Source organism: Equus asinus, chromosome 8, assembly GCF_041296235.1.
Source record: "Equus asinus isolate D_3611 breed Donkey chromosome 8, EquAss-T2T_v2, whole genome shotgun sequence".
In the NCBI taxonomy this organism is placed as follows: Eukaryota; Metazoa; Chordata; class Mammalia; order Perissodactyla; family Equidae; genus Equus; species Equus asinus.
Window position 1 is genome coordinate 44,870,789 of NC_091797.1, and position 15,276 is coordinate 44,886,064.

Below are 15,276 nucleotides of genomic sequence, written 5' to 3' on the forward strand. Positions count from 1 at the left end.
TCTTCTGGCTGTTGTAGTGGTGACACATCCGTTGGTCTGAGGTTTGGTTCATTTATGTTGGTACATGATTTTGTAGATATTGCTGCCCCTACCTCAAAAGTACTTCAAAAGTAAATTGAGTTTCAAAATTTGTAATCTCAATTTACAAGGTTACTGTTTGTTGGGTTTGTCGATGCGAATAATCTATAATCAATCTATAAATCAAAACTGGGGTGAGTTTATTATGAGCCAGATCTGTGGATTAGCCCCATTTCTATGGAAGGGCACCAAAGAAATGGGGTGTACAGAGTGGTTATATACCATCTTAGAATAAAGAGCATACATCACATATGACAGGAATGTCTCTTTTACAATAGTCATGGGAAACAGATCGGAGGTCAGCAGGTCAGTGGTCACAAGGTGAGCACAGCAGGTCAGTAATTAATCCTTAGTTCCCAGGAAGAGGTGCTTATTATTAAAGAAATGACAATATGGGGCGGGGGGGAGTTATATCCCAATCTTTAGGGGCACATTCTTGTCTTTGGGACATTGTAAATATTTAAGGCAGACATACAGTGCATGTTCAACAGGCCACGTCAGCCCCTTTTGGAAAAACAAGATTAGGCCAAATTAGTTTTAAACCAAATGGCTTCCTCATATACTCCAATATATCCTATGGCTTGTCATTTATATCAGGTTGCTTGGCAATATTTACAAATTCCTTTGTTTCAATGCCAGTGTGGCAAGTGATCCAAGAATATATGTGGAATGGATACATCTTTAAACTCACATACACATACATAAATGAGGTAATTCCTTTTGTGTGCATGTTCGACACTTCCGTTTAGAGTTTCTTACTTTCTAAATAGCAGTATATCTCCCTGCAGAGTGTTTACTTTAGGCCTTAGAAGCAAGGGGCGGGGACTCAGGGAAGTTTGCCGCCTTTTCTGGTCTTTCAGTTTTCAAAAAGGTCCGCACAATTGTTACATAAGAGGCTGCAGGGAGCTGGCGCTTAAGTCGTCCAGTTGTAGCAGTCACTTGTTCTCACCATGTCAGGTCGTGGCAAAGGCGGAAAGGGCCTCGGAAAAGGGGGCGCCAAGCGCCACCGCAAAGTCCTCCGCGACAACATCCAGGGCATCACCAAGCCCGCCATCCGGCGTCTGGCCCGCCGCGGCGGCGTTAAGCGAATTTCTGGTCTCATCTACGAGGAGACCCGCGGCGTGCTCAAGGTTTTCCTGGAGAACGTGATTCGAGACGCGGTCACCTACACCGAGCACGCCAAGCGCAAGACGGTCACCGCCATGGACGTGGTCTACGCTCTCAAGCGCCAGGGGCGCACTCTCTATGGCTTCGGAGGCTAAGCTTAAGTTGGCAAGCTGTTTCCACCAGCAACGCTAAAGGCCCTTTTCAGGGCCACCTACATTTTCTACGGAAGAGCTGACACTTGCTCTTGGGTGCTGCTCGGCGGGTGGCTTGGTGGCACAAAATAATTGCTCATATGTAGTTGGGTCAAGTCACTAAAACGTTACAGTCCTACAGGTGTTTGTTTAAGCTGTTTACCAATGTAGCATCTAACACTTTCAAGACGAACAGAAGCATACTGGTTAAGCATTGCCACGCAGCTGGTAGGTAAAGAATCAAGAGTTTGGGGTGTGGAATTTTGCGGGCTGCCTCAGCGTCACAGATTGCCCTTTTCAAGGTGGTGTACTAAATTTTTTTACTAAGAGTGAGATTATATAGGATGAATATTTTCTAGTTTGTTTTGGGGATGGTGTTAGGGTGGGCACCCCCTGCATATTATATACTGCCTAATCAAACCTATTAGATAACTAGAATAAACACTAATTAGCATAAACCTTAGTGTATGCCATTCTGAATGCATTTGTTGCACACACATTTCATTCTGTGTTAAAACCTATTTTTGATGAGACAATCAAAACATTAGAAAATCATTCTGCAAACCAATGAAATAATTGATTCAAGCAAGGGTTATCCACTAATGCCAAAATCTTTAGGAAAAAAGTTGGGGAACAGTATATTCACACGGTGCCAAGTATCCCCACGCATTGCTATTTGCAAAGGGAAAGACGGATCCACGGTAGAGCGATGGCCCCTCACGTTAACCAAGTGAGTGAAGTCAGCAACATTAGAAGTAACCAATCCCGAATTATGTGCCTCCCCTTGTGGACTGTATAGATCGTCACCTTTGACAAAGGTGTAACAGAGTACAGGAGACAAACGAGCTAAACACCATCAGAAGGAGAAAAAGAAATCAGAATTCAGAATGTGGGATGAGTTTGTTCGGTTTCTTCAAAAACTCGTCATAAAAGAAAAGTTGGGAGACTGTTCAACATTAAGAGACTAAAGCAATGTAACAACTAAACACAATGTGTTAATTGAGTCTTGGCTCTAAAAATAAAGTTATAAAAGGCATTTTGGAGACAAGTGAAGAAACTTGAATGTGGACTGGACAGTAGATCATTTTATGAATTTTTTTTTTTAGGTTTGATAATGTTGAGATAATGTGGAGAATTCCCTTATTCTTATGAGTTAGATACTGAAACATTTAGGGGTAAATCTCATGATATCTGCAGTTTACTTTCAAATGGTTCAAAAAACTGAATCAAAAAATTTACTTTCAAGGGGTCATTTCAAAAGAATGTATATACATGGAGACATATACACAATAAAGGTACATTACGCTCAGTTATTGAATATGGTGGCAGTTATAAGGATGATTGACCAACATATGCTTTATCTTTTTAATTTGTTTGAATATTTTTTATGATAATAATTTGGGGAAAATTAAACAGGTGACAAAATGTTTTGAAAATTGATCTGTGTCATTATGAGAGATCGTCTGAGCAGGTGCGTGTAAAGAGCTGTTGCCTGCAGAGAGCAGATGGAAGCAGCAGGACCCTCAGCTCCATGAAAGAGTTACAGGTTATCTTCTGATACACAGAGATGATGGCCGATGGCTAGGAGAGAGAGAGACACCAGCATTTTATTCCAGGAAGAGCCTCACGAGCTGACTGTCCCTCGTGACGGCCCTATAAGGCCCAGAATGAATGCCAGGCTTTTCAGCTTCAGAATCTCTCTTGTTTTACTTCCTGTACAAGCAGGCTCTTGAGGGAAGGGGCTCAATTTAGCTCGCTTTCCAGATAATTTATAAATAAGAATGCTAACGTATTAAAACTAAAATGACGGCCCGGCCGGTGGTGCAGCGGTTAAGTTCGCACATCCTGCTTAGGCCGCAGGGGGTTCACCGGTTCGGATCCCGGGTGCGGAGAAGGCGCCTCTTGGCACACCATGCTGTGGTAGGAGTCCCACATATAAAGTAGAGGAAGATGGGCACAGATGTTAGCTCAGGGCCAGTCTTCCTCAGCAAAAAGAGGAGGATTGGCAGCAGATGTTAGCTCAGCGCTAACCTTCCTCACAAAAACAAAAACAAAAAACTAAAATGAATGTTCTGTCTGAAATTGTAGACTCAAAGAGCTGAGGACTTCAGAACCTGTACAAGAGCTATAGAGAGAGATTAAATGACTTGTCTAAGGTCACCTAGCTGCTTAGGACTGAAAGCCACAGTTTCTGACAGAAGGCTGTGCTCTTTTTAGTAAACATCTGCTTAGCTGGTAATCATCCATTTGTTTACAGATTGTGGTTTACTCAGACTAATATTAAGGATTTAAAACTTACATTTCTCCAAAGCTAAGGGTTTTGTTCTTAACTGCTATGTATGCCACACTGATATTCTTGGTCAGATACTAGGTCACAATCTCATCACAACCATGTAGGGAAGAGGAAAAAGAGTTGGGTCTCCTCTCAGGATATTTCCTCTACCTTTACTCAGCACACTCAGATGTCCTGAGCATGCACTGTGTGTCAGGTACTGTGCTAGGCACTGGTGTTAACAGTGACAAACTAGAATGGGGCCTACTCAAAGGGAACTTATGTTCTCATGACAGGAGACAGAAAACATGCAGATGCATAGAGATTGTAATTTTAGATGGTGAACAGGGCTGTGAACGAAATAAACTGGGTGATGTCATAGCTGGCACCTGGGGAGTGGACGATTTTAGATAGGAAAGCCAGGAAAGGCCTCTTGGAGGAGCTGGCATTGTACTTAGTATCTGAAGTTTGAGAGGGAGCCAGGCCAAGGATGCTCCAGGCCGGAGGAACTGCAAGAGAACAGCTCAAGGTGAGAAAAGCTTTGTGCGTTCCAGGAACAAAGGGGCAGCCCGTGTGACTGGAGAAAAGGGAGCAGGAGCAGCCGATGCTGCGCAAACTGAAAGCCTACCAGGAACTAAGTAAGAAAAGTAGCCAGGGACCCCTGCTTATAGGATCCTGCAGCTGTGGATCAGGATTTTGGATTTGATTCACACAGAGGAGGAACATGATCTAATTTAGGTTTCATGTGTCAAAAGATTCACTCTGGAGACGGGACCTCAGTACTTTAGTGGAGGTTGGAGTGGATGCAAGTGCAGAGCAGTGTGGAGGGTATTGGAAGGGCAGGCAAGAGAGGAATCTGCCTTACCTTAAGGTGGTGCAGGGGGTGGGTTTGGAGCATGGGAAGGTGGAAAGAAAAACTGAGTTTCACTGTAGGATTATTTTACTTGGAGGGCCAACTAATCTTTAGACTCATCACATTCTTTTCTTTTCAACATGCTGGATCCCCACTGAAAAGTTCTTTTCATCTCCTTTTGTTTTTATTTATTTATTTTTTTTAAAGATTGGCACCTGAGCTAACATCTATTGCCAGTCTTCTTTTTTTTTCTTTTTTCCTTCTTCTCCCCAAAGCCCCCCAGTACATACTTGCATATTCTAGCTGTAGGTCTCCCTGGTTGTGCCATATGGGACGCTGCCTCAACATGGCCTGATGAGCAGTGCCATATCCACACCCAGGATCCGAACCAGTGAAATTATGGGCTGCCCCAATGGAGCACACGAGCTTAACCACTCAGCCACAGCACCAGCCCCTTCACTTTCTTTTGAAATAAGCCACACAAGTCTTCCAGTAACCTGTCTTCATGTTGACTGATACACAGTTTAAGGGTAAATGTTTATTTATTTTTTCATTTATTGGACAAATATTTCTCGAGCACCTGCTGTGAGCTAGGCACTGAGTATAAAGACAAACATGACAGGCGCAAGCCCCACAGCAGCTGCCATATATCACAGGGTAAAGAAGGAAGCGGGCGATGGAGCACGGCGCTGCTTCACCAGGAGAGAAGAGCCAGGTGTGCCCCTTTCTTTCTAACACATACTAGTTGGTGTCCTTGTAGGCACACACCTTCTGTTATTAAGACCAGTTATTAAGACTAGTAGCTATACATGTTTATCGAGAGTCTCTTGTAGGGAAGAAAAATGATTTTCCCTCTACCCTTCTGAGTTCTTAGCTGAGACCCTTATAATAAATGACAGATTAACGAAAGAAAAACAAACAGAAAATTTATTAACATGTATACCTCATGTACACATGGGCAATACCCAGGGGAAAATAAGTAACTCAAAGAGGTGCCTTAGAATTGAGACTTAACTACCCTCTTAATAGGGAAAGGAGAGGGGAGGTGTAGGCCTCTTAGAGGAGAGAGGTGATTTTTAGAAAAGAGGTCTGGACCCTTAGAATAGATAGGAGATATGACAGTTTGTGACAAGGTATGTCTGGATGTTGTGTCGGCCACTAGTCTCCTCTCCGGCAATAAGAGTCAATCCTCTCTGGTTGATGAAACTCCCAGGGAAAGGATTTATGATAAGTGAGATCCTTTTGGAACATCTGTCTTCAGGCAGATAAGCAGATATCAGAGAAAGCCTCTCCTTGCATTTGCTGTTTTTCAAGTGCTTAGAGCTCAAAATAATCCACATACCAAAGCAGCATATTTTGGGCTGGCATGTCCTGAACTCCTACAGTTGTATTTTAGGGTGGCATGTTATGCCATACTTCACTCTTCATACCCTCTAAAGTTCAGAGATCCAAACTGGGTTTGCAGCTACGTACATTCTTTATCTCAGCATTATGTTAGCACTTTTGGACAGCGTTCAAGTTACAACTGCTAAATTATCTCACATTTTATAACATGATTTTGGAAATATTCTTAAATCTTTTTCCATGATTATGTTTTCCTACTGTGAAATACACAGTAAGAATGTGCATAAAACAGGCACACAATATATATTAATAATGCTGATAGGGTGACTACCCGTCAGCCACCTTTCTGGTTAGGAAGTAGATGTTGCCACTTCCTCAGTATCTTAGAAGTTTCCTGTATGTCTTCCGGTTTTCCATCCCCTTTCTCTTCATAGACACAAGTATTTTCTTGATTTTTGTGACAAGGATTCTCTTGCCTTTCTTTATAAACTTACATTCTATGTATGTATTCCTCAGTGATATAGTTTAATATTTCTTGTAATTAAACTTGATATAAATTGAGGCACACTGCATATTCTTTTGTGACTTTCTCTTCTGCTTTACATATGCATTGCTGCATAGTGTTCTGCATAACGAATACACCACAATTTATCCAACCTACTGGTGGTAGATAGGCATTCTTTTTCAGCTTTTGGCCATTTCAAATAATCTTGCTCCGAACATTGTCCGACATGTCTCCTGACACTCAACTATGGATCCGGGGTTATGGTGTATCAACGATCATCTTAGGTAACGCCAAAACTGTCTTCTGAAATAATGGTATCAATTGATGCTTTCACCAGGCAGGCGTGCCTGGGACAGCCTGTTATTCTGCATCTTCAACAATACTTATTATTTTCAGAGTTCTTAACTTTTGCCACTTTGCTAGGTGTATAGAATTATCCCATCAGCTTTTAAATTTGCATTTACTCGATTACTAAGGATGCTGAGTATGTTTTAACATATTTATTAATCATTTGATTTTTCTCATTTATGAAGTTCCTGGCCAAGTCTTTTGTCCAATTTCTAAATCTCTTTTCCATTTTTGTTATTGATTTCAATCAATATTGATTTATATGTTCTGGATACTAGCACTTTACTAGTTTTATATTTGTATCTTTTTCAGTTTTGTGGTTTATATTTTTGCTCTTCATATAGTGGCTTATGTATACTGAACTCCTTGATTTTAATATAGTCACAATTACCCATCTCGTACTTCATGTTTTTTCTTTTCTTTTTAATGTCTTGTTTTAAAAAAATTCTTCTCTAATCCAAGGTCATGATGATATATTTATTTATATTATTTTCTAAAAGCTTCTTTTGACCTTTCACATTTCAGTCTTTAATATTCTTGGTGTAGGTTTTAATTTCATTTGTTTTTTCATGTGGATGTCCAACTATCCGCGCATCATTTATGGAAGACATCATGTTCCTCTTGCAGGTCTGTTACGCCATCTTTATCTTACATTAAGCGCTTCCATGTGTGCGGGCTGGTTTCTGGGTTCTCTACTATACTCTACTTCATTGTCTGGACCTTTACCAACATACTATTTTATCCATTATACCGATCTTCCTCTGCTTGTGATGGGGTTACATCCAGATAAACCTATCATAAATTGAAAATATCTTGATTTGAAAATGCATCTAGTACACCTAACCTACCGAACATCATAGCTTAGCCTAGCCTGCCTTAAATGTGCTCAGAACACTTACATTAGTCTACGCTTGGGCAAAGTCATCTAACATGAAGACTATTTGATAATAAAATGTTGAATATCTCATTTACTGAATAGTGTACTGAAAGTCAAGAACAGAATGGCTGTATAGGTACAGAATGACTGTAAGTGTATTGGCTGTTTACTCTCATGATCATGTGGCTGACTGGGAGCTGCGGCTCCAATGCCACTGCCCAGAATCACGAGACAGTATCATATGGCATATTGCTAACTGCGGAAAAGATCAAAATTTGAAGCATGGTTTCCACTGAATATGTGTTGCTTTCACACCATCGTAAAGTTGAAAAATCATAAGTAGAACTATGGTAAGTTGGGGGCAGTCTGTAGTTCAATGATCTTCAGTATCTGGCAGCAGGGTCTGTCTTACTGCTTGGCACCTAGAAGGAGATGAAGTATTGATTTGATTAAGAATCCAACTTGGGCATCTCAGAGGTAAAATAATTATGTTTTTTACTCTGGGAACTAGGTTTTACCATAGCAAACTTAGGTTAAGTTCCCAGGTAAAATCCTAGCCAATTTTCACAATAAGACAAAGGAAGATTAAGGCTACTCCAGTTAGGGCATATTAATGTCATATTAGTTTTCTACGGCTGCTCTAACAAATTAACACAAACTTGGTTGCTCAAAAAAAAAAAAAACCCCAGAAATTATAATATTACACTTCTGGAGGTGAGAATTCCAAAATGGGTCTAATGATCCTAAGTCAACGTGTTGGTCAAGTTGTGTTCCTTTCTGAAGATTCTAGGGGGGAATTTGCTTGCTTGCTTTATTCAGTTACTAGACGCCACCTGCATTCTTTGGCTTGTAGCCCCTTCCCCCATCTTCAAAGTGCATCACTCCAATCTCTGCTTCCATCATCACATCTCTTCTCTGACTCTGCATCTCATGCCTCCCTTTTATAAGGACCCTTGTGATTACATTGGGCCCACGTGGATAATCCAGAATCATCTCCTAATCTCCAAATCCTGAATTTCAGCCCATCTGCAAAGTCCCACAGGTTCTGGGAATTAGGACATGGACATCTTTTGGGGGGGGATGTACTATTCTGTCTACCATGGCTATACCACGGCATGCCACCCCTAAACATGCCACTTTGGCATATTGATTATTTTGAGCTAAACGGATGTGAAAAACAGCAAATGCAAGAAGGGCACTCTGAACTTCCTTTTTCTTCCTGAAAGCAGGAGAGAAAATTCTCATGTGAAATTCTCATGTTGTCTCTGTACCAGGAGGAAGAAACATTCTTATCACCAGAGATGGGAGTTTAGACCGAGAGAAATCTGTACAAATAGACCTTGTTAAAATAACCCTTATCTTCTTGTAGTCTCTCCATATATTTTAGCTACTTTTCCACAATTGCCACTCTTGGTTCAACCTAGCATGTCAGTGCTCAGGCCTAGCTTCGTGTTGGATCTTCCTTTTCTTGTGGAGACTCCCTTGTATGCGTAAAATAAAATTTGTATGCTTTTCTTCTGCTACTTTTGCCTCTCCTACATATCACTGTGAAACAACTTCAAATACCTAAAATACACAAAAGCCTACCAGAAAGTAGTTAAAATCATTTAAAACCTTTTTTTTGTATTCAGTTCTTAGCTGCAAACAAGAAAGTCTGACTCTGATTGGTCACACATTAAATGTGGTGTTTAAAGGGATAGGTAAGAGCATTCTTGGGAGGCCTGATGACTATGGCTGAAAACATGTCTAGGGACAAACCCCAAAACCATGCTGCAGAATTGGCCTGGTGCTGCTTTGTCACAACTGTCACTACTGAGCCAGTATGTGACCCACCTGGAAGCCCTGACTGCTGCCTCTACTTTCAAAGCTGGGTGCTTTTGGTATCTCTTCTCCCAGCAGATGTGGAAGCTCCAAACAGATCTCTGCTGTCCTGTCATCTCCTTTTGGAGAGTGATATAGAACCTGAAGTCAGTTCGCTCACCTGTTGCGCAGCAAGCCAATGTCTCACACCGGGTGTAGTGGAAAAAGTAGGAATTTTATTGTTGCACGTCACTGAGCGAGGAGAGAGGACAGCTAACGCTGAAATCCAAAACTCCCCAGAAAGCTAAAAGGAAAGGTTTTTATTTGGGGTTTTAGGTAGGGGAGGGGAGCATATAGCCTTGCTGGTGCGAGTTTTCCCACCAGCCTGTCTTTGGACTTGAGACTACCTGCAGAAAGGAGGAAGCCTGCGACCTTGCTGGTCAGCAGCTCTCCCACCAGCCTGTACCTCCTTGTGGGGAGGAGATAACAAATCCAGGTGCTTGTCCTTGGCTGTGTCTGTCTCCATGGAGGATAGTGGATTCTGGAGCCAGGAAGCCAGAGAGTAAGCAGGGAATGAGTGCTTTGGTTTTTACCTGACATATGCTAGGTATAATGTAGGGAAACCGATATCAGGGCTGGTATCAATTGGAGTCTTTTAAAGGTCTGACTGATTGGTGAAGCCTTATAGGCCACATATCTGCAATCTAGCTGTGACAGAGGCTGAGAATTGTTTCAAAGCCTGGGTAAGGGAGGCCAAGTTCTAAGTTGAGAATTGCACAAATTTATAAAGGAGATAGATAGGCCAGTAGTTTTCAAACTTTTTGTCCTCCAATTTTCACATTCTAGGTATAAAACAGAACAAAACAAAAACACATATACTTGAAACTAAAATTTTATAACACAATATTTTCACCTATTACATGAGATGGTACATTGATATTTTCTATATATATATTCCATTCCCTTTTTTTTGTCCATATCAATGAATATAGATAAATCCAAATTTTAATCTTGGATTCTGAAGCATCACCAATAACACTTTATTAAACATATCATTTTCACTCAAAGTAAATTAATTTGGATAATTAAATCTTTTCATAAAAGATCTGTTGTGGTAACTTTTTCATACTGTACAAATGAATATGCCAAAAAGATAATACCATACATTTTTAGGAAATTTTACATTGTAGAAGAGGCCAATCCTAGTTACAGAACTAAAGAAACAATCTTTTTGGCATCACATTTAAGAAAACAAATGCAGAAGAAAAAACACTACTAATTCTTCTTTTATTTTCTTATAATTCATGCCAGCAAAATGAAGTTTAGGAATTCAATAGCAACCATGGCTTTCCATTAAATAGTGATTGAAATATGGCTCACTTTGATTACTTATCAGCTTATGAACGTGTTATTTTTGTGAGAAAATTTTGAGTAAAATGTCTTCTTTTGAAGAGGCCATTTTAGACCTGCCTGTAAGAACAAGAAACATGAGACATATTTATTTTTTTACATGCTGTTTGGGACCCATCAAATTGTTTCATTACCAATTTATGATTTGCAATCTGCATTTTAAAAAGTCTGCAATAGTGATTGGCAGCCACAAGTCTGATATTTGTGCAAAGGAATGGTAAGAGAAGAAAGCTCATTACTGTTAAAAGGGAACAATTTGTATAAAAGTTTAGTAGTGGCCCTGATAGATTATTCATTTAGTTATTGAACAAATATTGACTAAGTGAATAATACATACCATGTAATTCTTCTAGGTCCTAAGGATACCAAAATGAAAACATGGTCCAAGCCTTCGAGGCATTCAGAGAGGAAAGCAAGTATTAATCATCATCATCACCAGCAACTCTTTGTGAAATGTCAGGAAATCCTAGGTGCTGATTTTTGCCTGGGAAAAATTTTGCTGATTTCCGAGGCAAAATCAGGTAAAGTTCTCCTGATGGAGACTCTTAAAGGAGTGGAGGGGATCAGGAAATCCCACCTCAAAATATGCCGCTTTATATAAGCACTTATATAAAGCATGAGAATTCTTTCGTGCTGAAGACATCTCAGTTCCTGAAGTCTTATTTGCCTAAAGTTAGAGCCTCTCAAAAGAGCTCAATTGTCATAAATCCCCTCCTCAGGAGCAACCCTCGTCTCTTTTTGGAAATGAGAAGTTGGCACCACACCCACACATTGTCACAAACTATCATCTTTCCCATCTATTCTCTTAAAGGCCCATTTGTCTTTCCAAAAAATTACTGGCTTTTCCTTCAGTTTCCCCTACTAAGTTAGGTATATAGACCCCCAATTCTAACCACTCCTTTACTCATCCCTGAGTGTTCCCATGTGTACGTCTGATGCACATGCTAAACTACTGTTTGGTTTACTCTTGTCTTCTGTTAATCTAATTTACAGGGACCAGCCAGAGAACCTAAGATGAGTAGAGGAAACCCATTTTTTTCTTTCCTTCCTTACTGGAGAAAATCTCCAAAAGAATTAAAGGTTATTTGTGGACTAAGAAAGAGTGTATGTAAAAGATATTGTTCACAAGAAGAAAGTTCCAAGTATGACAAGCTGTTCAGTACGTTCAGCTGTAGAAATTGGTGGTGACTGGGGAGAGGGGCTTTGAGACGAAGATGTCCAGGTGAGCAGAAGTCAGATAAAGCACAGGAAATGGAGTTTTATTCTCCAGATGTTAGGAGAACCAGTGAAGGTTTTTTATTTTGTTTATTTTTGCCTGGATGGGATGATCTCTGATTGCAGTGGGATGGAGTGATTGTAGGCTGGGAAGAATGGAGGTAGAGACTTATCCGGAATCTATGGTCACTATAGGGCACTGATAAGAGGCAAAACTTTCCTCTACCCTTTTAGGGTCTCCAGCTGGGCCTAAGAATTAAGCTGACATAAAACAGATTAATAGGAGAAAAACATACAAATTTTATTTAATATTTTTATACATACATAGGAGTCTTCATAGCAAAATTAAGACCAAAAAAGTGGTTAGGCCTAAGTGCTTATATACTAGGTTGAACAGAATAGTAATTGTGAAATAGCAACTCAAATATATGGAGAGACTAAAGGAAGGTAAGAGTTTTCTTTTTTTAAAAGCAATTTTTAAAGATTGGCACCTGAACTAACATCTGTTGCCAATCTTCTTGATTTTTTTCTTCTTCTTCTTCCCAGAACGCCCCAGTACATAGCTGTATATTCTAGGTGTAGATCCTTCTAGTTGTGCTATATGGGACTCCACCTCAACACGACCTGATGAGCGGCGGTACATCTGTGCCCAGGATCCAAACCAGCAAAACCCTGGCCCACCGGAGTGGAGTACCAGACCTTAACAACTCGGCCACTGGGCCGGCGCCTGCTAAGAGTCATTTTAACAAGGTATGTTTGTACAGATTTCTCTCAGCCTTGACTCCTCATCTCTGCTGATAAGAATGTTCTTTTATTGCTAGTATACGGAAGGGATTTAAATCCCTTTTACGTTGAGTAATTATCTGTTTTCAGGAAGAAAAGGAGAGGACAGAGCCCCATTCTTGCATCTGCTGTTTTTCAAGCGCCTTTAGCTCAAAATAATCCTTATGCCAAAGTGGAATATTTTGGGGTGGCATATTCTGCTATCTTTCAGCTGATACTCAGTTCTTTTCTGGGTGCCTAGATGATGTCTCACCATTTACGGCACACTCTGCAAGAGCTGGCTCAGGGAAGATCTAAGATGCTCTAAGAAGCGATGAGAAGAAAGTGTAAGAGATTCATCAGGAAGAATCAGAGACAGAGGAATGGGACCCATAAAACCAAACTGAGAAGAATCATGAACATAGCATCTGGGTCAGGAAGAAAAGTACCAGAAAACTGGTGAGATTTTGAAGCCCGGAGTAATACAGTCAGATGTAGCATAAATTAAATTAAGGTGTAATTTTGGATTTGATACTTAGGAGGTCACTGGTAACCATAGCAAGGGTATTTTTAGTGAGTGATTAGTGCAGAAGTCCTAATTATGAAGAATGACTGAGACTTGGAGATAGTGACTCCAGATTACTCAGGTCTTGAAGATTTGATAAAACGGGATGGATGTAGTAATGGACAGGACATGGATTGAGAGACACTAAAACTATATGTGGATGGGAAGGAGCCAGTAGAGAGAATATTAAGACTTTAAACTGGTCTATCACCAGTTTAAGGATGACCAACTAATCTATTGTCCAGTCAAATAAGTTACTGATAGTGGAAGGTGGCTCCATTAATAACTATCCTAAAACAGGTACAGACTGAAACAATCCCGGCAAACTAGGGTGTGTTTTCAATCTAGATTTAGGATAAATCCAAGGAGAGAGGATTTAGAACACAGGAGGCAGGGTGAACATAGGATGGCCTGAGGGCTATGTCTTCTGCCTGCTGGGAAAATGGAGAGATTAAGGATGCAGTCAGTCATAGAGGGAAAGCCACAGGTTGAGAGAATGCATTTAGAAACATTCAAGTTAAATTCTCAAAGCTTTGGCAATAAATTTAGAAATAAAGCAGTAAGATGATCCAGGAGCTTTTGTCCCCCTAAAGTCCCAAGTCCTCCGTAGCTGACTTTTCAGTTTACTAGCCATGGATCCATCTATGCATAGCTATCCATAGTTCCTGTAGGAAGGACCCTAGAGTTACAAGCCCCAGATGACATGTAGAGGACACTAGCGGCTGGGTTAGTGAGACATTCCAGGAGTGAGTTTTAAACGGTCCTGGAGTAGAATGAAGTCAGTTGCTAACACTTAAACTAGGAAGTCGCTACCATTACTAAATGCAATGTGTTCCAGTTGGCTGGTAAACCCAGCAGCTTCCAACCGCATATTTTCCTTATTTCTGTGCGCATTGAAGAGCCGCCATCTTTGGGAAGTTACTATTAACTACAGAAAAACTAAAACAAAGGCTACCAGACTGCCGAAAAGTGACAAAATTAGCAAAGTTAGAATTACAACAAAAAAATGACACAAAGCACTCAATGTTACCTTCAAATTTCAGTTAACAGCCCTTCGTGTGACCAAGTGGGTGGCCCTGAGAAGGGCCTTTTGTGAGCGAGCATGGGCTACAGACCTGGGGACTGCGGTGAGGCTTAGCCGCCGAAGCCGTAGAGGGTGCGCCCCTGGCGCTTGAGCGCGTAGACCACGTCCATGGCGGTGACAGTCTTGCGCTTGGCGTGCTCGGTGTAGGTGACCGCGTCCCGGATGACGTTCTCCAAGAAGACCTTGAGCACCCCGCGGGTCTCCTCGTAGATGAGACCGGAGATGCGCTTGACACCCCCACGCCGGGCCAGACGCCGTATGGCGGGCTTGGTGATGCCCTGGATGTTGTCGCGCAGCACCTTGCGATGGCGCTTAGCACCTCCCTTTCCCAGACCCTTTCCTCCTTTGCCACGGCCAGACATGATGAAAACTGAGTATCACACTACAGTACCTAACACTTTGCTGCAACCATTTATATATCAACTCTGCGGACCTTTTAGGAAACTGAAACGGCGGGGGCGGGAACGAGACCTCTACTCCCGCCCCTTCCCTACTCTACTGGGCGTCTATTACTGCCTAACAAGGGAAGGGGGCGGGGAAACGCGATTCAGTAGCTGACTGTTTCCTGTTTCCTGGTAGCGGTCCGGAGTCTGGTTTCTGTGGCCTCTAGTCTTGTGCCTGTGGGTTTTCTCAAACAACAGATATTGTACAAGTCTCCTAACCACTTTTATGGTTTATAAAAAGGAGGCAGCAGCACTACACTTGTCTACCAAACGGAGAGATGCCATAATAAAATTACTTGTAGAAGTTCTTTGTGAGTGTTCTTTTAAATATAAAAGCACTAATTCTTACATTCCCAGCAATATTTACATTATTAAATTTAGCCTATCGTGGAACGTTCCATTTTGGCAGAGTATATACATAT

At 41.2% G+C, this 15,276-nt stretch overlaps 2 protein-coding genes across 2 annotated transcripts; one reads left to right on the plus strand and one right to left on the minus strand.

Moving 5' to 3' along the window:
• The first annotated feature begins 1,009 nt into the window (after nt 1-1,009).
• On the plus strand, nt 1,010-1,392 carry LOC139046083 (histone H4). Its single transcript, XM_070516857.1, has one exon. It carries the CDS (start codon nt 1,029-1,031, stop codon nt 1,338-1,340), a length of 312 nt encoding a protein of 103 aa, XP_070372958.1. The 5' UTR covers nt 1,010-1,028; the 3' UTR covers nt 1,341-1,392.
• Nucleotides 1,393-5,406: 4,014 nt separating this feature from the next.
• On the minus strand, nt 5,407-14,921 carry LOC139045879 (histone H4). The gene is made up of 2 exons (XM_070515504.1): nt 14,443-14,921; nt 5,407-7,997 (listed from the first exon to the last, which is right to left on the minus strand). Exon 1 carries the CDS (start codon nt 14,771-14,773, stop codon nt 14,462-14,464), a length of 312 nt encoding a protein of 103 aa, XP_070371605.1. The 5' UTR covers nt 14,774-14,921; the 3' UTR covers nt 5,407-7,997; nt 14,443-14,461.
• Between the last annotated feature and the right edge of the window lie 355 nt (nt 14,922-15,276).